Below are 20,570 nucleotides of genomic sequence, written 5' to 3'. Positions count from 1 at the left end.
CTCAGCATCAGATGCAAACCGCTTAACAGGGCTTGCAAGACCCTTTATTAAACTGTCCCCAAACTACTTCCCTAGCCTTTGGACTCTTTATTCCACTGACAATGCATTCTCCACTCTTCAGTCTCCAGGACTTCTGACGTGACACAATTTGTCTGCAACCATTTGTTACTGACCCTAGTAAGCCCTTTCTTCTACTTAAGCCCATGCTACTTGTTCCCATCATATTCTGTATTTGTCCTAACATAGCATTAACCCCACCTAATTTTTATTAAGTCGATGCCCACTAAACTGTAAGTTCCACAAAGACAAGGGCCAGGTCTATATTTTACTCACCCTGAGCACATCCCTAGCACCTAGTTTTCATTTGCATTTCACAGATCAATAAGAAAAACAGTATTTACTTCAGAGATATTGTGAGCATTAAATGAGATAATACAAAGAGCATTAGGTGCATGACAGTATAGTAAATATCTCAATTCAGTGGATAAATGGATGGAATGAAGTACTTATCCTAAAGGCCCATAAATCTTCCTTGTTTTATTCATGCATTGTGCCCTATCAAGATATAATAAACATCTATGATCCTGTGAGTGGAGCAATTAAGGAAAAAGGAACTCAGTATACTATGTCATAAATGTCACATGAGGAACAGAAAATAAATATTTTCCTGATATAGATAATAAAACTGGCACAAAAACAAGATTTTTAATTCATTCTTCTAAAAGCAGAGGATGATATTGATTTTATTTTTTTACTTTCCTTGCTGACAAATTCATCCTTACATCAGATATGCTACACTTAATTGTAATCAAAAAGTAAAAGTATCGACTGTGACAATGTTGGAATAGGCAGCCTATAATTATAATAGAAGGTAACATAGAGTATTATCGGGTCAGCCGATAATACTCCTGTGAAAACAGAATATTTCACCTCAAGTCAGTTTATCTAAAAATCAAACTGGCTAAAATGTCTACATAAAATTCAACTTGTATAATTTGAAGTATCTAAAAATCATTTGTTGGCATTGTAAGGATTTAAAATAAATTACTTTAACTATGGCAGGGATTTTTTTTACTGAACTCCAAATGACCCATGAAAGAACTCAGACATTGTAGATGAAATTTTGTACATGAACTGTTTCCCAGTCTTCTATGAGAATTTGTAATTTTCATTTGATTTTCCATTACAGTTTATGACCCAGAAAATGGTAAGACCTTGGTCTGACCAAAGGTCACTTTCAACCCAATTTTCAATTTATAATATGTATCTGTAGCAGTCAGCATATGATAGACTTATTTTTTATGTTTTGAGTATATTTTGCTAACTTACCTATTGGGCATTTTATTTTTTTAGGATCACTAATTTATAAAGTAAAATTGAATTGCTTAACTTAAAATAAGTAAATAAATTCGTCCCCAACTTACAGGCAATTTGTACAAAGTAGACACAACACTTAATAGAGTGTGTATATATATATTATTATTTACATATACATAAATTATAAACATATATATTATATACACATATATATATTATCCTATGGGTCACTGAGGCTGGTCTTATTTCTTTCTTTGCTCTTCTCTTTTTTTATTGTTTGCACTTCAGTTTGAATAGTTTATATCATGCATTCATGAAATTCACTGATATTTTCTTCTGCAGTGTTTAATCTACTCTTTAGCTCATCCAGTGGCATTTTCATTTACCGTATTTTATTTTTCAGCTCTAGAATACCCTTTTTGAAGAAACAGTTTCCATGTCCCTCTTCAACATGCTCATGCTTTCACTCACGTTCTTGAGCATATTTCTAAAGTTACTTTAAAAGGTTTGCTAATTTCATCATTTCTGTCACTGCTAGACCTTTTCATGTTGAGTGATTTGTTTTTTCTGGGTTATGGGACACATTTTCTGCTTCCTTGCATATCTGGTACTTTTTTTATTTGAGGCTGGCCATTTTGAATGGTACATTGTTGACTCTCTAAATTTTTTGTTATCCTTCCAAGAGTGTTGAGTTTTGTTCTGGCAGGAAGTCACTTGTGGATAAGCTTTATCATTTTGAGGCTTGTTTTTAAGCTCTGTTAAGCTATTTTTAGAGTTCTTCTATTCTAGAATGACTTTACCCTATACCTATAGTGTGGCCTTTCTGAAATCTCTAATGAACATCTAGGGTGTTCAACAAGGTCTCTCTACACTTTTTGGTCAGAAGTCTGTATTTCCTAACCCTGCACAAGTTTTGGTTCTTCTACATCTCCCTGGTAGTTGTTCTTTTCCTAATTATTGTTCTTTGCCTGGCCTCAGGAAGTCTCATCCTACACATGTGTGGCTTATTATTCAGCCAAGTTTCAAGGGGACCCCTGTGTAGATTACTTGAACTTTTTCATGCATAGCTCTCTCCTCTGGGTTCTCTGCTATGTACATTCCCACCGTCTCTCCTTTCTACTCAGATCTCTGTCTTCTCAGCTCAGGAAAACTGTCACGAACTGCCTGGATTCACTTTTTCTGCACCAGGATCTGGTAAATGCCTCCAGGTAGAAAGCAGAGTTGGTTTTAGGGCTGATCTCACTGGTTTCCTTCTCTTCATATATCAAAGTCCTGCACTGCCTGCTGTCCAGTCTGAAAATGATTGTTTTGTATATTTTAACCAGTATTCTAAACATTTGTGTTGGGTTATTCCAGTCCTAACTACTCTTATATGGCCGGAAGCAGAAGAGTTTCCTATTTTCTTCTAAAGCTTGTTTCAGGCTAACTATCCAATATTCCACCAAAAACTGCTTTTATTATGGTTACTAATGACTTCCATGTTGCCAAATCCAATGACCACTATTCGGTCCAAAGCATTTGAAACATTCTTTCTTTCTTTGAATGCATCTTTCACGTAGTTTGCAGAGCCCCACTTTGTGTTGGATCTCTTCCTTACTCATTTTTCTGTTTATTCTTCTTTGCTGAATTCTACTCCTCTTCATGACTTCTAAATAATGGACTGCACCTAGCTTCAGTCCAAAGACTCCTCTTCACTAGTTATATGTAATCTGTATGTGATCCCCCAGTCCTGCAGCTTTAAACTTCATCTATATGTTATTACTCCCAAATTTATATGCTTAGTTTCCCCTGAGGGCAGGCGTTAAGAACAGAGCGCTCTGGCTATTTCAGAATGGTTCCTTTTCCCCTCCCCATGCTGGAGAAAGGGGTTTTTCTCAGATATTTACTCTGGGAACCTGGTTGAGCTCCTGGAGGTAAACCTCACAAAATTGTGGGCACCTCCAATGCCTGGGTCCTCCTGGAGTTTTTAATTCTCAGAGATGTCCACATGGAGCCTCTAGTAATTCATCCATTACAGTTCAGGTTTTCCTGCCTCCGCACTGGTTCTCATTGCAGTTTCCACTCTTGAGTCTCCATTCTGGTAAATTGTTAGTCTCTGTATTTGCCGACTAGTCTCTCCAATCTTGGAGGCAGTGGATTGCCCTGTGTGCTCACCTGTCTTACAGATCACGGAAGAGTTGTTGATTTTTCAGTCTGTTCAGCTTTTTACTTGTTGTGTGGACAGAGTGGTGACTTCCACACTCCTCACATGGGGAACAGGAAACCAGAAGTCTCCTGTTGGGTTTTTAAGGATTTACTTGCTCTCTCTATCCACTGACACCTTGCTACTCTGCTAAACTTTTCACAGATATGGTATGCTACCTCTTCGAACAATAGCTGTTGAATTCTACTTCTTTTACTAGGCTTCTGTTGGCATGAGCTGTAGCATCTCCTGAATCACAGATGTGAATAACATAGAATAATTTAATTAAGTTTTTGGATGAAAGTTGAATTAAAAAATATATAAGTATATAAAAAATATATGCAGTTCAACTGAAAATCTATCCATTTGCTGGCATCTCAAGACTTAGATGGAGCTGGTACGAAGAGGAAACTGTTTACCTCCCCAAAACAAAAGGCTCATTTCTTAGCCTAATGAACTTTTTCCTAGACAAAGAAATATTTCCAAATTCAACTTAATTAAAAATATTATCAGACCTATACACACACATAGTTCAAAAAGACAAATAATTTTACAAGCTTCATAACAGGTAAGAACACCCTCTCACACCATATTTCCACTCCACATAGGCAATCACTAAAACTTATTTTTCTGTTATTTGCCTCTATATTTCTAAATATGACTTTATTACTATTTCTCTTTTTTTTTAAAGAGTTTTTTTTTTTTTCCTTTGGAGGAAGATTGGCCCTGCGCTAACATCTGTTGCCAATCTTCCTCTTTTTTTCTTTTTTCTCCTCAAAACTCCAGTATATAGTTGTGTATCATAGTTGTAGAGTTGTAGTTCTTCTATGTGGGTTGCTGCCTCAGCATGGCTTGATGAGCAGTGAGTAGGTCGGCGCCCAGGATCCAAACCCGTGAACCCCGGCCCCCGAAGTGGAACGTGAACTTAACTGCTACGCCACTGGGTGGGCCCCTTACTATTTCTGGATCTTTCAACTGACTTTCTACCATGGAATAGAAGAGATAGCTTTCTTGTCCTCATCCTCACCCCACTTTCAATTTCCCTTCCCTCAATCCTTTAAAGAGAGTTCAATAATAATTTTGGTGAGATCAATATTCAGTGTTCATATTATTATGACTATCATTTATAGTAAACCATGGTGAGTGCTATCACTATATTTCCATCTTGAATGATCTGTTTTCCTCCAGAGGTAATAATGGCCTCTTTTGGCATTTGTTTCATTTTCCAACCACTCATCGCTAATTCAAAATCTGCTTTTTTAGGTTGCTACAGATGCCATAACAAAATACCTGAGACTGAGTGGCTTCAACAACAGAAATTTATTCTCTCATAGCTCTGTAGGCCGAAAGACCAAGATCAGAGTGCTGGCAGGGTTGTTTCCTTGAGGCCTCTCTCTTTGGTTTGCACATGGCCGCCATCTTGCTGCCTCTTCATTTGGCCTTTCCTGTGTGTGTGTACCCGCATCCCTGGTGTCTCTCTGTATGTCCTAATCTCCTCTTCTTATAAGGAAACCAGTCAGACAGAATTAGAGCCCACCATAATGGCCTCATTTTAACTTAATTACCTTTGTAAAGGCTTTATCTCCAAAAACAATCAGATTCTGAGGTACGGGAGGTTAGGGGGCACACAATTCAGTCCGTAACATCTGCCCAGAAGTGGAAATCTCCTCTCCATACATTCACCCACATCAGTAGCACCAATTTCATCTCTTTGCAGAGGCAGCCCACCCTATTGCCCTCAGAGCCTGCTGCCCAGCTGCTATCCTAGCATCTGCTTTTTCCAGAACCCTAGGAATTCCCATTTTCTCCTTTGAGTAGTCTTTTATAGTCACTCAGTCCTTGGTTTTAGTAAAACACATTTTCCATCAGCTTCCTGAGGATTGTGCATTTTTGAAATCTTTAATTTCTATAAATATCTTTCTTGCTACCTTCTTCCTCGACTGAAATTTTGCCAGGATACAGAATTCTAAGTGGCAAAACATCTTTCTTCAGAATTTTGACAGCATCGTCCCATTGTTCCCTGGCTTCTAGTATTACTGCTGAGAAGTCTGAAAACCTTCTGTTTCTCCATCCTTAGTTTTGAATGTTTTCTTCTTTTTCTCCTCCTCCTCCTCACTTTCATTCTCCTCTTTCTATTGGTCCTTCTCTTTTCTCAATCTTTCTGATTGGCACAAGTTTTTCTAACTATTATTCTGTAATAAGTGGGTCCTCTCAATTTGACAATTTCAGCCTGGAAAATTTGAGTGTATCATATCTTTGATAATATTCTCCTGCACCATCTTCTGGATGTCCTTTTGTAAATTCTAACTATATGGATATCGTTTCTTCTTGACTAATTCTTTAATTTTCTCATGTTTTGACTCCACTTTTCCATTATTTGGTTTATTATTCATTTTATTATTCTTCATTCTTTCAATGTCCTTAGATTTTTCTTCTAAACCTTTCATTTAATTTTTCACTTATTACTCTCTACTTAATTTCCAGGGGCTCTTTTTGGTTCACTGAATGTTTCTTGTTTTGTCTTGAACTGTTTGGTTCTGCAGCCTACAGTGCTTGTTTTATATATGTAGACTCTTCTCATCTTCTCATATTACTCTGAGGATATTTATTATATGTTTTAAAACCTCCTTCTTTTCCCAGAATTGTAAAGTGTTGTTGTGCTTTCTCTTTTCCGTGTGCTTTTTGTTTGTTTGTTCATTTATTCTTTCGTTTTCTTGTTAGGAATTTCCTTAAATGTCCAATGATCCCTACTGTCTGAACATATGCAGGAGTGAAGCACTCGAAAGCTGTTTGGGACCTGAGTGAACATAGGGGCCTTGTTTTCACATGGACTTTACTGTAAGATGATCAGTTTATGATATTGCACTGGGGAACTCCAGACTTTATATCTTTACACACACACACACGTACTTTATTATATATTATACATACATATATATTTATATACATACATTCTCTCTTGAGATGGACCATTTCCCTGGAGAAAATTCCTCCCACTTTGTGTCAGTGGAGACGTGGACCTGGCTGTAAGGGTTCTCAGAGTCATTTGGGAGAAACATCTCACATTCAGTGAGGCGACTTGCTCTTTAATTCCCTTGAATTTTATCTGGACCTTCAGCTGCACCCAGAGTTTCTGAGTGAAGGTCTCCCTGGATCAAGTTCTCCAAATAGTAACCCTCTTTTCCCAGGGTGGGGAAAGTGACTGGCAATGGATATGTGGAGTGGTTCAGGGAATGTAACTGTTTCTCTTACAGACTTTTAATTGCCATTCACATATTTAGTCCTACATATAACCCTACTTGCAGAGGCATCTGGTACTTCTATTTCCTGAGACTTCTGAGGCTCCGTTGCAAAAAGCATACTGCTTCTTTTTTGTTTCCTCTCTCAACTTAAATTTTAACTTCCTTCTGTCTGTTAAGTCAGTTACCATTCATCCATCTGCTTTCTAGGTTCCAAACTTGTTAGTGTTGTCTCATCTATCACCTCCTTTGTCCTTAAGAGTGAAACCTTTTTATTCCTTTCCTGTAAATTTAGTAGAGTGTCAGGAGGAAATGGAATGCATTTGTTTAACTGAAATTAAATTCTCCCCCAAATTCTCATTGTAAAGAGTAAGCTAAAGGCATTATGTATTTATTCTCTAATGTTAAATTCCCCTTGTTACTGTGGGAGATCAAGATTTGGCCACCCTGAAATATATCTCTTTACCTTGATTGTTTTCTCTGAGGGACATTTGACCTCCCCCATTAAGTGCCTAAAGAATTTGACATGGTGGCTCCTTCCTGGAACAGATCTTCTATCATGATGGCTGTAATGATAATGTAAAATAGATGTTACAATGGGAGGGGCACCAAGCCCCTTTTATCAAAAAACTCTATCTCTCCCTGACCACATTATCTATAGATGATCCTGTAAAGAATTGTCTTCTTGCCCTCTGAAGTCCCAGACCACTACCCACCCCCAACACCTTCCTGGCCTTTAGCTACAATACTTAAGCAAGCAGCTTAGACAGAGGGACGAGTTGCTCATTTCTCAGTTTCTTCCATGTATACATGTTATTAAACTTGATATTATTTTCTCCTGCTAACCTGTCTTGTTAATTATTTGGCCAGCTATAAGAACCTTAAGGGAAAGGGCAGAGGGGGATTCTCCCTCTTCCCCCACATTACACAAAGGCATTATAGATACTGGAGGACTGCAAATATTTTGAAACCAAGCTACCACTTGAGGGGCACAAGATTCACATTTCCATAAGTTAAATAACTGTATAAATACAAGGCAGAATATGTTCAATTCAAATTCACTTATTCAATAAACATGTTTGGAGCACTTAATGTACCAAACCAATTAAGAATCTATTGAAATAATACTTAAGCGAACTGAGGAAAGTCTGGTCTGAATTAAGATAGTAACTGTGGAGAAGGAGAGGAGCAGATGAATTTTTAAAAATATATAGAGAAAAATATTTTACAAATTCTGCAATGATTTATTTGGTCTATGCCCTTGTATTAGTTTGCTAGGGCTGCAGTAACAAAATACCACAAAGTGGGTGGCTTAACTGAAATTTATTGTCTCATAGCCATGGAGGCCAGAAGTCCAAAATCAAGGTGATGGTAGGATTGGTTCCTTCTGAGGGCAGCGAGGAAAGGATGTGCTCCAGGCCTCTCTCCTTGGCTTATAGATGGCTATCTTCAGGTACACATGGCGTTCTCCTTGATATTTGTCACCAAATGTCCCCTTTTTACAAGGACACCACTCATACTGGCTTAAGCCCCCGCTAATGAGCTCATTATAACTGATTATCTCTGTTAAGACCTTTTCACCAAATAAGTTCACATTATGGGGGTTTGGACTTTAACATATGAGTTTTGGAGGGACACAATTCAACCTGTAACAGCCCTCTTCAAACGAAGGATGAGAAAGTTGGTTTAAAAATGAATAAGAAGTTTAGGTAAATTAGAGTGAGGACAACACAAAGCCTGCCACACTCAGGACTTACAGTCCTGAATTAATGTAACAGAGCACAGCGATTAGATGTTCCAGAAAAGGGCAAAACACGTCCCTGAAAGACCCATGCATATTTTGCCTTTTCTCTGGTCACTACAGAAGCCACCAAGGCTCTTAATTGTCTGTGCACCACAGATATATGGTTAGAGACGGACTCATTGGCTTAGAAACACAGGAGGTAACTGTATCTACTCAATATAAGATAAAAAGGCACTTGTTAAAAATAATAGAATTAAAATGCATGTTTTAAAAAAATGGAAGTTACAATTTAGTAAATTATACTGTTTAATCAATTAAAAGTTTACAGGGGGCCAGCCTGGTGGCGCAAGCGGTTAAGTGCGTGTGCTCTGCTGCGGCTGCCCAGAGTTCGCCGGTTCGGATCCTGGGTGTGCACCGACGCACTGGTTGGCAAGCCATGCTGTGGTGGCGTCCCATATAAAGTGGAGGAAGATGGGCACAGATGTTAGCCCAGGGCTACTCTTCCTCAGCAAAAAAAGAGGAGGATTGGCAGATGTTAGCACAGTGCTGATCTTCCTTATAAAAAAAATAAAAAATTATAAGTTTATAGAAATTTAGATCTAAAAAAATACATCATAGAGATCATATAAGCCAAAGGTTACCAAATTAGAAGGTATTTCAAAATCACCTGGGTATCTTTAAAATACACAGATTCCCAATCCCCATCCTATGTATCCTGAATAGAATTTTCACAAATGCATATTTTTTAGAAACTCTCCAACTGAATCTAATGTAGACTGCCTGATCCATCTGCCTTGTTTTTGAGTTGAGGAAATTCAGGTCATTTTAACAAAATTACATAGCATGGGATATATTTAATTAAAAATGGTCTAGCTCTGTTTGTAAATGACTCATTTCATTGTGATCAACAGAAAACCCAAGGATTAGTAGAAACTACTTCAAAACCACTTTTGTTGACACAGTTAATGATGCCACTATTTTTATATTATGGCAAAGACAGTTTAGAGATGTTTGTTTCCCTCTAGTAAAACTTTAAGGTCACCAATATTTAATGTTGACAGATTTAAAAAGATCAAAGTAGGGCCGGCCCTGTGGCTTGGTGGTTAAGTGCGTGCGCTGCGATGCTGGCGGCCCGGGTTCGGATCCCGGGTGCGCATCGAGGCACCACTTCTCTGTCCATCCTGGGGCCGAGTCCCACATACAGCAACTAGAAGGGTGTGCAGCAGTGACATACAACTATCTACTGGGGCTTTGGGGGCAAAAAATAAAAAATAAAAAATAAAAAAAAGATCAAAGTAAAAAAAATCTTCTAAAGTGAAAAGAATAGTTTACTAAAAGAGATTTTAGAAACTTACAGATGATGTCCTATCCACTTCACAACGGCTGCTCAGAATAAAACAGGCCTCAGCATCATCCATCCTAAATGCAGACAGAAAAACAAAATAATCACACACTGAAACATCTGTGTATTATCTGAAAACTAGAATTTCAATGCTTAGTTCAATGCACACAATGTACATGTAAACTGAATATCCTTAAGCTTAAATGAAAGTTAGATTTCAGCAGATCTTGACTGTATATGTGAACAAAATAATGGCTGTTGAACTGGCTATATAACTCAATAGTTTATAATGACAGAAGTTAAAAAAAAAGTTAAATTTTATTCTCTCTTTTATGATTATATGTTTTTTCATATATATGCTTTGTTTAAATTAAGGGAGTTGTATTGGCCTTTATTTTATGATTAATTACATTTTAACTGCAATGCCTCAGTTTAACTAAGAGAGACGGAACAAAGCTACTTAGGCTTTAGAAGTCAAATTCTACTATAAATTCATATTTCCTGGAGATAATTCATCATCTTGTTCCAGACCCCTTCCCCTCATGCTAAAGTTCCATATTTCTTAAATTTAGTGATAAACAGTATGTTTCAGTGCTTGGTAAATACTGTTCTCAAAACATATAATGTTTATTTCCAAAACAAGGAATGATTTATCTTTCTGGTTTTTGTGATAAAATAAATCTTCCTCCCCAAAAATATTTTCTATGGAGAGGAAAGATAAAAGTCTACGGAATTAGACCAAACAAAACTGTTCTCGGAAAATGTTTAGCCATAGTTATTAAGATGATAAGAGCATTGCCTAACATTTTCTAAACATCATCTTTGACCAAAAATCCAAAACTCATGCAACTGACTTTTGTGACTGGCTTGGAGAATCCTACTCCTTGTTTCTTGCATGGAGAATTGTGTTGAAGAATGTATTAGTTAACATTAAATCCCAAATCTTTATATGACACAAGGATAAGAAATGAACACAAAGATGGGGGTCCTGTCATCTAACTTCTTTCTTAACCCAGTTACTAGCCTGTGACCTCTCTCTCGTCCTCATTTCCATCCTTTTTCACTCCTATGGAGGAATGCTTCTTGCAATATGATTGATTTTGCTAAGAAATCATTTTTAATACTATTAATAATAAATGAGTTACGTTAACCCTAGAGAGCACCTAGCTAAGATTCTAACAGCTAATACAAATAGCTTAGATTAATTTATTAGGTAGTAAAAAGCCTTCGTTTATCACACAAATTCATATTGAACATAATATAGGCATTACTAATTCTCAAAATGTGAAGAACTTAACTCTTATACAATAAATTAGGCATATTGATTATCTACCCATTTGAATATAAAGATCCAAATTAAATATATGTGTCTAAGTAACTATTTCTTTAGAGCTCTCAAATAATGAGTACAGATAGAAAATAGCAAACATCTAAAGCTGTGTTTTACCTGAGGTACTAGGAGAATGTGACTTATTATAGAACTGTGGCATGTACAATGACAACATATTTGAAGTATTTAATCACCCAAAATACTAATATATACTCAAAGAAGCTTAATTTTCCAATCATGTACCATTCATTATATCCTGATAGTTTCTACTGACTTTTTGTTTCAGAAGTTATTATATCATTGAAAAAAATCTCAGTTAAATTGACCTATTATATATAAATCAAAAGTAATATCAGAGTTCCTGTTACAAGATATATAGTCATCACTTGCAGGATTAAGCAGCAAAAAGGAGTCTTGGAGTTTTCTTTTATTCTTTTCCATTAACCTCACCCCCTCCCAACGCACACATAGAACATGCATAAATAAACACAAAACATGCACACACACACACATAACCACTAAAAACCCACATACTCAAGACATCCAGAAAAAACAAAACAACAACAAATAAAAAACACTTATGCCGTAAAATTCAATGAAGAGACTTTTAAATCTAAAACAGCACACAGGACAACTCAAGGATAAACATGAAGACATGTTCAAAACTTTAAGCAACAGAAAAATCGAGCAAAGCCAACTCTGCTACGGATGTCTTCTGGCTTCTGAAACAACAGATGTTGTTTTGCAGATGTCCTGACTTTCTGGTGTCCATGGTCTAACCAACCCTGCTCTCACTCTGCTCATGTGCAATAAACCCCAGGACCTGTGACAAACGTTTATGACCATGTCATCTTCAAGCCACATGTTCAACAATAAGAGAACAACTACATAGGTTCTGTCACTTTTCTGATTCCTCCAGCCCCCAAGGACTCTCATCTCTGACACCAGGCAACTCAAGTGTTATCTGCCCAGTACATAATACAAACTCTTTAAAATTTAAACCCTAACTCAACTGCTTTGGTATCTCACATATTGTTTAGCCCAAGATTTTTATTTGTGGAATAAAAACGGTATTCAGAGATTTGGAAACTATTCTAACAGCAAGTCTGGATAACTCAGCTCATCCCTGACAGCCTGAGATAATTACAGCACGCCACCTTCCTCATTGTGTTGTGTGGACATGGTCTGCTGAACATCCTAGCACTGAGAAAGAGGAGCAAACACACTGATTTTATATTTTTAACCTTGCAATTTCACCAGCAGTGGTACTAAGGCAAAACTCTGTATTCGAAAATACTAAAACACATCTTACAATACTGAAATTACTAAAATTTGGAGGAGAGAAAAATATATGAAAGCATGGAAAGATGGAAATAGATAGGAATACCTACTTTGCTCTCAACAGATCCTGATCTTTAAGGGCTGATCCTTGAAGGTAGATAACTCTTTGTGACCACATTGGAATCTGTAGTACCCTTCGAACTTGCACATCCATTTCAGTAGGACACAAAATCACCACGTAATAATCCTATTCAAAACAAAGTCGGCAATGGGATAGAAACAACAATGCTTTGTTTTATGCTACGTAGGTAAATAGAATATATAAGGACATTTTGAAATATGGTAAAATAGAAATGATCTCTTGCTAATAAATAAAATCTTGCATTTAAAACCTATGGATGTATTAAAAAACATGATACTATCCCTCTTCCTGACCTTTTCGAATCTTCTTAGTACCATGGAGAGAAGGTAATTATCACTAGGCATACTTTTCCAGCCTATAAAGTTTTCAGTTATAACTTCAGGCTGACTCTAAAATACACACTGCATACCAGGCAGAAGTTCTTAACTATCAATTCCTATTTCAAGTTCTTACTTGTAGAATAAAAACTCTGATGGTGATTTATATTGTTTGGTAATATTATTATGAACTGACAATTTTGAAAAATTTCTGATGAATAGCTGAGTGGATAAGGATTCATAACAATATTGATAATACTGATGAAGTAAATTAAATAAAAAAGTTTGAGATCAAAATATTTCAAAATACCGGTCCTTTAGAGAAAATACAAAGGTACTCAGTGCTGGAATGATTTAAAACAATTGATCTATAGGAATTCAAATTCTCTGGTAAACATCTACCATTTTGTCACTCTAAAATATATCTAGTGGGAATTTTTGGAGTTTTAAGAATTCCCTATACTGATATTAGATGAAATCAATTACTAAGGATCAAATTTTGAGGGAATCTAATTTTCCCCCAAATGGATTTTCTTTGTGGGTTATAATGAGCAAACCGAAATTATTTCATATGAATAATAAAAAACCCAACAGACAAGCATTGAGTTTCTCCAAAAATGCAAATTAATTAACAGGAAAACAAAAGAATATATCATTTAAGTATCACTTACAAATTAGATTTTTTTTAAATATTAAAAAAAATAGTATTTAAAAAGATCTCCAAAGTATTCATGAAAAAAATATCTTTACTTTTTCTAAGGGAAGAATAATTAGATATACTAAATATGTCTTAATCTCAGATTATCCAATCTCTTGACAAAATTATGGAGGAAATACAAAATCTTCAGGTATCTCTTTGCTGTTTGGACTGGATTAAGCAGGAAGGGAGATTACCTAAATCTAATTTGGCCGAGTACCATGGTAAATGGAGGAAGTATCTGAGGATTTTATCTGCCTAAACAGATGAAGAGATTATTCTGAATTCATGTTCTCCATTCAGCTAGTTATTATCCAGTTTTTGGTCACTTATTGCTACCATAAATAGGACCTAGTTAAACTCTAGGAAACAACAGAAAAAAATGGAACTTCTAGACTTTCACATTTCCATCAGCAACACTTGATAAAATTCTGAAATATTCAAGTGAGCAGATGATATTGAAATGATTTTTTTATTGTTTTATTATATTTTATATTTCCCTGTTTCACAAAAATATCATTTATGCATTACCCAAGGGAGAAAAAAGCCGTCCATTTAATTCAAAGAAAACCTTTCTTTGTAGCATTAACATAATTCCATCTGTCTTTTAGTGTAGATACAGAAGGAAACTTAAAATAATGTGTATTCCTCCAGCATTTTTTCTATGTTCCTGGTTATATTTGTAGTTCTTCATTTACTCTTTCTAAATTTGAGTGTATAAATAAAAATCCTCCAGAATGCAGGCTGCACCATCAGTTAATTGACTTCGACAATATGTTAGCAGGTACGATCCAGTATAGTGCGCAATGTAATTTAAAAACGTACCTGTAGTCTTGGATGAGCGTAGAATTCATTCAAAAAGTCCATAAGTAAGTCAATCTTCAGTGAGCTGACACACAGGACAACGTGCTTTTCAGTTTGAGCTCTGTGTCGACTGTAGTTTCCACCCGACTTTTGTCTCTCCATCCACAAATAGGCCAGCTGTTCAAACTGTAATGCATTTTCCACAGGTGAATGAGAAACACTGGACATGAAAATAAAAATCAATGCAATACATCTATTGTTTATAAGGTATACTCAATTTATTAGATGGAACTCATTGATTATCAATTTATCAGTGTTTCCTTCAACAGCAGACTTTTCATTTGGTTGCTGCAGAGGTTGCTAAAGCCTCCCAGGGGCTTCAGTCTCTAAGGAAACATATCAATGATTTTCCTATTATCTCATAACAGGGCACTAAGAGGTTTGTGCCTCTGCTTTATGCCCAGTAGAGTATGCAGCCATGATATGTCATGTGCTGTGTCAAAGACAAAAGCCTCATTCGCATTTCTTCCACATTCTTCCATCAAGTTCAGCCCACATTTCATTCAATGGAAGACACCCTTGCCACACACACAAGGCTGCGTTCTAGTTGTATAGTAGCTGGCATGTAAGGGAAGTGAAGGGTATAGGGGAGGGACGTCAGGAAGAAAGACCTGCATGATTAAATAGAATAGGAAGATCATTTTTATACCTATGTAAAGTATATTTAGATACACTGTGGCCAAAGGTTGTGGAATGGAGTATACACGTTTGCTTTGCATTTGTCATATCCTGTTTCTGACCTGCCTGCCCATGGACACCCAGAGCTCATTGTAAAAGAGTTGGAGATTGCATCTACTTATCTTTAGTCTCATCTTATATCTCTGTTCCTTTGCAGTCTCCTTACTCACTTCCCAAAATGCTGCAAAAGTTACATATCATCTTCTGATTCTGTTTGTTTCAGTTGACCAACATATGTAATCAATTTTTATTCATTATGATGGATGGCTTTTAGATTATTTCAAGAATCAAGAGAAATCAACCCTTCACAAGTTTATTTCCTTGATCTAACATTCTACAATGAAAACTATATTATCCTATAATTAATATAGTTAAATACCCTACATGTAAAAGAAACATCTTGGAGAACTGAAATGAGATGTGAGCTATCGGTTGTGACTGGAGGAAAAAACCCTCAGTGTTTCTAGCATAACGTAAAAAAGCACTTCTGAGACAATTTTAACTAACTAACTAGATGTAAAAACAGCATGTGTTAATACATTACTGGTAGACTAATAAGCCACTCTACATTTCTTTTTAAATATGGAAGATTTGATTTTGTAAGATTTTGCACATTTCTAAAAAATTTAACATGGTTGTGTTTACCTGTATAGGTAGAACCACAAGAGCAACACAGATCATTGCAACAACAAAGAGCTTGGAGGACCATGTTTCCGGAGTGACATCGCCGAAGCCCACGGTAGAAAATGTCACAATACAGAAATAGAGAGAGTCAAAGAGATTCAGCTTCTTTCCTATTCGTTCCAGATGTTGGATTCCACAAATACTAAAGAAACAAATGTGCATTAAAATTAAAACTTCCAAATTGGGCACATTATTGCTCACCATTATTCTTTGGAAAGCTAAAGCATATTTCATAAAGCCATGTAGTAGCTGGGATCTTATATTGTACAATGTATTTTTTTCTCAGGAAAATGTTATTTTTAAGTTTTTTTCTTATACCAACCAGATATAGTCTTATTTCGATTAATAGCCAAAAATTGTAGCCAAAATACCACAAAGTATATTTGAGTAGCATGTAAAATGAATAGACTGAATTTCATGCGTGACTTAAACAAACATTTTGAATGCACATCAAGGAAACAGAGACCAGAAGTTGCTAAATCTATTCCCTGTCAAAATTTCAATAGTCTTCTTTTTTTTAACAGGAAGAGAGACATTTTACTGCATGTGTGTGTGTTTCATGTTTATATATATATATATATATATATATATGTATGAAAGGTTTGAGGAGTTATCAATTGCCAAGTGACTCTCAAAAGGAATCCTTAAATGGATCAATCATCTTTATGAAGCTTTTGATGGTGTGCAAGCAAGGGAGCAGCAGAGAAATTGTTACAAGATGTCCCCAAAGTAGAATTGTTAAAACAGCATTAGAAATAGCACTGCTACGAGCAAAAAATAATGCAAAGTGAGATTATGAAAGATACATATATATTGTACAATATTGAAGGGAGATATGAGATTTGCAACCTAAAAATCAGTATGTCATGGAATATTATTCCACAAGAAAAAGGAATCGAGTACTGATGCATGTTACAACATAGATAAACCACAAAGAATGCCTTCTGAGTGAAAGAAGCCTGATGTAAAAGATTACATATTGTATGATTCCATTTATATGAAATGTCCAGAAAAGAGACTGAAAGCAGATTAATGGCTACCTGGGGCTGATGTTGGGGACTGGGTAATGCAAATATTCTAAAACTAGGTGTGGTGATGATCGCAGAACTCTGTGAATATATTAAAAATGACTGAAATTTACACTTAAAATGAGTAAATTTTATGGTATGAGTGAATCTATGTTACAATATGGATAAACCACAAAAAAAGCCTGCTGAGTGAAAGAAGCCAGATGTAAAAGACTACACATTGTATGATTCCATTTATATGAAATGTCCAGAAAAGAGACTGAAAGCAGATTAGTGGTTGCCTGCGGCTGATCGTGACAACTGGGTAATGGAAATGTTCTAAAACTAGATGTGGTGATGATTACAGAACACTGTGGATATATTAAAAATGATTGAAATTTACCCTTAAAATGAGTGAATTTTATGGTATGTAAATTATACCTCTATAAAGCTGTCAAAAACATCAGCGTATACTTTTCGACACTCATTACAACTTCTACGCACAACCAGCAGACATAATTCAATTATGATGACCACGAAGAAGTAATATCCAATGTTTAAATTCCGGAAATTCCTTTTCTTGCCTTTTAACATTGTCTCCCTATTTGTCTAAGTTACATATCATAAACATTCAACTATCTTAAATCATTTTTTTTAAGGCAGAGTATAAGCTGGTGGCTAGTTAAGTAGATGGGTGGACACACAGAGAGGAGGATAACGGCACAGAAGAGAAAGAGCACATGCTTGTCATCATTGTACTTTTGAGGCAAAAACTGTTCTCTTTTCCTTTTCTTAACTCCAGGTCTCTAGAATGGTTCAGCAAAATTGTCCTTGTTCTCTGTTTAGGAATTTTGTGTGAGCTGCCAGGTCAAATGAATTGATTCATCTCAGTTTATTTGCTCAGCTGCCCCTATGCAATATAATAGTCAAGCTAATTGTAAGACCATTCAACTGAAGGCTTAAGATAACCAAAGATAACAACTGTGATAAAAATAAACATTTCCGTGGAGTAGGTTTATTTATTTTATTTAAAATAATATACATTTGAGAATGCAAACAATTTATGCATAACTTTTCCACTTCAGTAGAAAACTGAATGAGAAGGATGATAACTAAGTTAATATATTTTTAAGGTTTCACATGTTATTTAAAGGCTTACTATATTTGCATAACTATCCATTAAAAGCCAATCTCTGTTCATAAATAAAACGTACATTTCCTAATTCAGACATATATTACCTTGACCTAAACTACTGGAAAAGTCTCCTATTGTGCTTCCTGGTCCTCAGTTTGTCATTCTTTTAATGTAACCTACTTGTAAGGACAGTATTCATTACACACACTTGGATATGTCAATCTCAGGTTCAAAGAAGCCATTGGATTCTACTGTTTAAGAACATTCTCCAATTTGTGGTATGACAGATTATTATAATAGCTGCCAATAAATCATCATCTCCCTATGTTCACGGCCCTTTGCAACGTGATATTGCTGTACCTGCCACCAAGACTGAAATCTATTTCTCCATGTCCTTGAATTTTAGCTGGCCTAATGACTTGTTTAGACCAATAGAATATTGTGGAAGTGATGCTTCCCCATCACTTACTGAAGTTAGGAGACCCTGAAGCTCTTGTTCTCTCTCTCTTGGAAGCCTGAGACTACGATGCTGTGAAGCAGACCAGATCAGTCTACCGGAGGATAAGAGGCCATGTGGAAGAAAACCAAAATGTCCCAGGTGACAGACAGCATCAACTGTCGGACATGAGAGTGAGGCCATCTTGGACTCTCCAGCTCTTGGCAGGCCATCATACGACTGAAGCCAAGAGTAATCACGGGTGACACCAGCAAGAAAACTGCCCTGGTTATCAACCACAGAACTGTGAGACAGCAAACTCTTTTAAGCCACTACATTTTGGGGTGGCTTATTCAGCAATAGATATGTGGTACACAGAGAATTAAGTAGATTCCAACATCTGGATCTAATCTGTTTTTTCTTGACCTTTTCTCTCACTTATCTCCCTTCACTTACTATCTGGACTGTTTACTTATCACAATATGGAATCCTTGCCCCCTGTGTCCACTTTTGTCCAATCTACTCCTTTCAACTGAAAGCTGTCTCTCCCCAATACCTATTATAATTCCCCTTTTTTGGAGCCCTAGCTCAAATATGACCTCCCTCATAAAGCCTTCCTTGAATCTCAACTTAGAGTGCTCCTGCTGAATTCCTAGAGCATGTATGAGTTGATGTCTTAGCTGACAAAACTTTTACAAAAATACCTATATTTAGGGTTTACTATTTCTCACCCCAACTCAACTATTATCTACCCTAATGATAGTATTTATACTTTATATTTTTATTTCCTAGAGCACTTACTACAAAGTGCATAGTAGCCACTTTAAATAACTGCTAAATGAACAAAAGAACACCTGGTTAAATGATACTCAAATAATATATGCAAACAAACTCCAGAAAATAATTCGTTCATGTGTTTCAGTTTTTTATTACTGCATAACAAACTCCCCAAAACTTAGTAGCTTAAAACAATAACAATTTATCATTTCACGTGATTATGTGCATTGGGTGGGACGCTTCTCTGGTTTTCTTGGGCTCACTCATGTGGCTGCATTGAGCTAGAAGTCTGGCTGGAATGAAAGGTTCAAGACGACCTCCCTCTTGTACGAAATGGTCCGTGTTCACTGTTGGCTGTGTGCCTTGGTTCTTCTCTACGTGACTTCTCATCCTCCAGTAGACTCCACTGGCTTCCTTACTGTCTCAGGGCAGTGATGGCAGCTGCAAGTCCTCTTAAGACTTAGCTTAATCTGCCCCATTCTATTTGCCAAGCAAGTCACAAGATCAGCCCAGAGAGAAGGGTGTGGAAATAGATTCCATCACTTTATGAGAGGAGCTACAAAGTATTGTGGCCATGTTTTCCAATCTGCCAAACCATATAAATGATAATACCAAACACAACCTATATAAATCCTAATAAATTTTGTTGAATAAACCACAGTACAAGGAATTTAATTTCCTTGATATAACTGTAGTTAAATCCATACTTACAATCATTTTTTACAATCCTTACGTAAAATGCCATTTTACTTGACCTAGGAAAATAATGTGAGCTTTTTACCTATTTATTAATATCACACTTAAGCTTAAAGACTTGGTATACCTTAGTGCTCTCTAAGTCAATATGAAAATGAAGACTCCCATATCAGCTGTTACATGTTTGGTATTATTACACAAAAACAAAAATCAGCTTTTTTTAAACGGCTAATCAAGGTGAATATACTGAATTACTTTTAGAGTTTTTCTCTAATTTTGAATAGCCCTACCAGTTGGTTTCTCTTAGGGTCTCATTAAATGAGTCACTGCTTATGTTCATGGATTACAATGTCATTATATTTTTAAAAATATTGATGTTAACATATTATCTTTTGAGTCAATAAATATTTTTGTAATAAATAAATGAATTTAGTTCCTTCCCCTCAAGAGAAATTAAGGCGGAGAATACTTAAATATCTACTGCAAGATCAGAGCAACTCTTTTAAACCGTAGGTCAAATCTTGTTCCCTCTCTGTTGATAACTCTCAATGCCCTTTTGTCATTTTCAGAATAGACTCCAAAAGCCCCTGGCCCTTCTCTGACCTCATCTACTGAGACCATCCCCTAACTCTCTGCCCTCCAGTCACACCAACCTCACTGCTATTCCTTAAATATGCCAAGCGTCAGCCAACGCCTCTCTCA

The 20,570-nt window shown here is 36.2% G+C and overlaps 1 protein-coding gene across 3 annotated transcripts in view; it reads right to left on the bottom strand.

Annotated features, from left to right (window-relative positions):
* KCNT2 (potassium sodium-activated channel subfamily T member 2) overlaps nucleotides 1-20,570 on the bottom strand; it is a 341,540-nt gene that overhangs the window by 177,852 nt on the left and 143,118 nt on the right. For all 3 annotated transcript variants that reach the window (XM_087424351.1, XM_014794147.2, XM_087424352.1), the window contains exons 9-12: nucleotides 15,779-15,959; nucleotides 14,417-14,581; nucleotides 12,546-12,682; nucleotides 9,838-9,901 (exon numbers count right to left, since the gene is read on the bottom strand). In XM_087424351.1, coding sequence (XP_087280477.1) covers nucleotides 9,838-9,901; nucleotides 12,546-12,682; nucleotides 14,417-14,581; nucleotides 15,779-15,959 — 547 coding nt within the window. The remainder of the gene's footprint in view (nucleotides 1-9,837; nucleotides 9,902-12,545; nucleotides 12,683-14,416; nucleotides 14,582-15,778; nucleotides 15,960-20,570) is intronic.

Source organism: Ceratotherium simum, chromosome 36 (assembly GCF_057802395.1).
Source record: "Ceratotherium simum simum isolate JZ-2026a chromosome 36, ASM5780239v1, whole genome shotgun sequence".
Lineage (NCBI taxonomy): Eukaryota > Metazoa > Chordata > Mammalia > Perissodactyla > Rhinocerotidae > Ceratotherium > Ceratotherium simum.
Note: the sequence above shows the minus strand (reverse complement) of the source record. Positions and strands in the feature narration are given on the sequence as shown.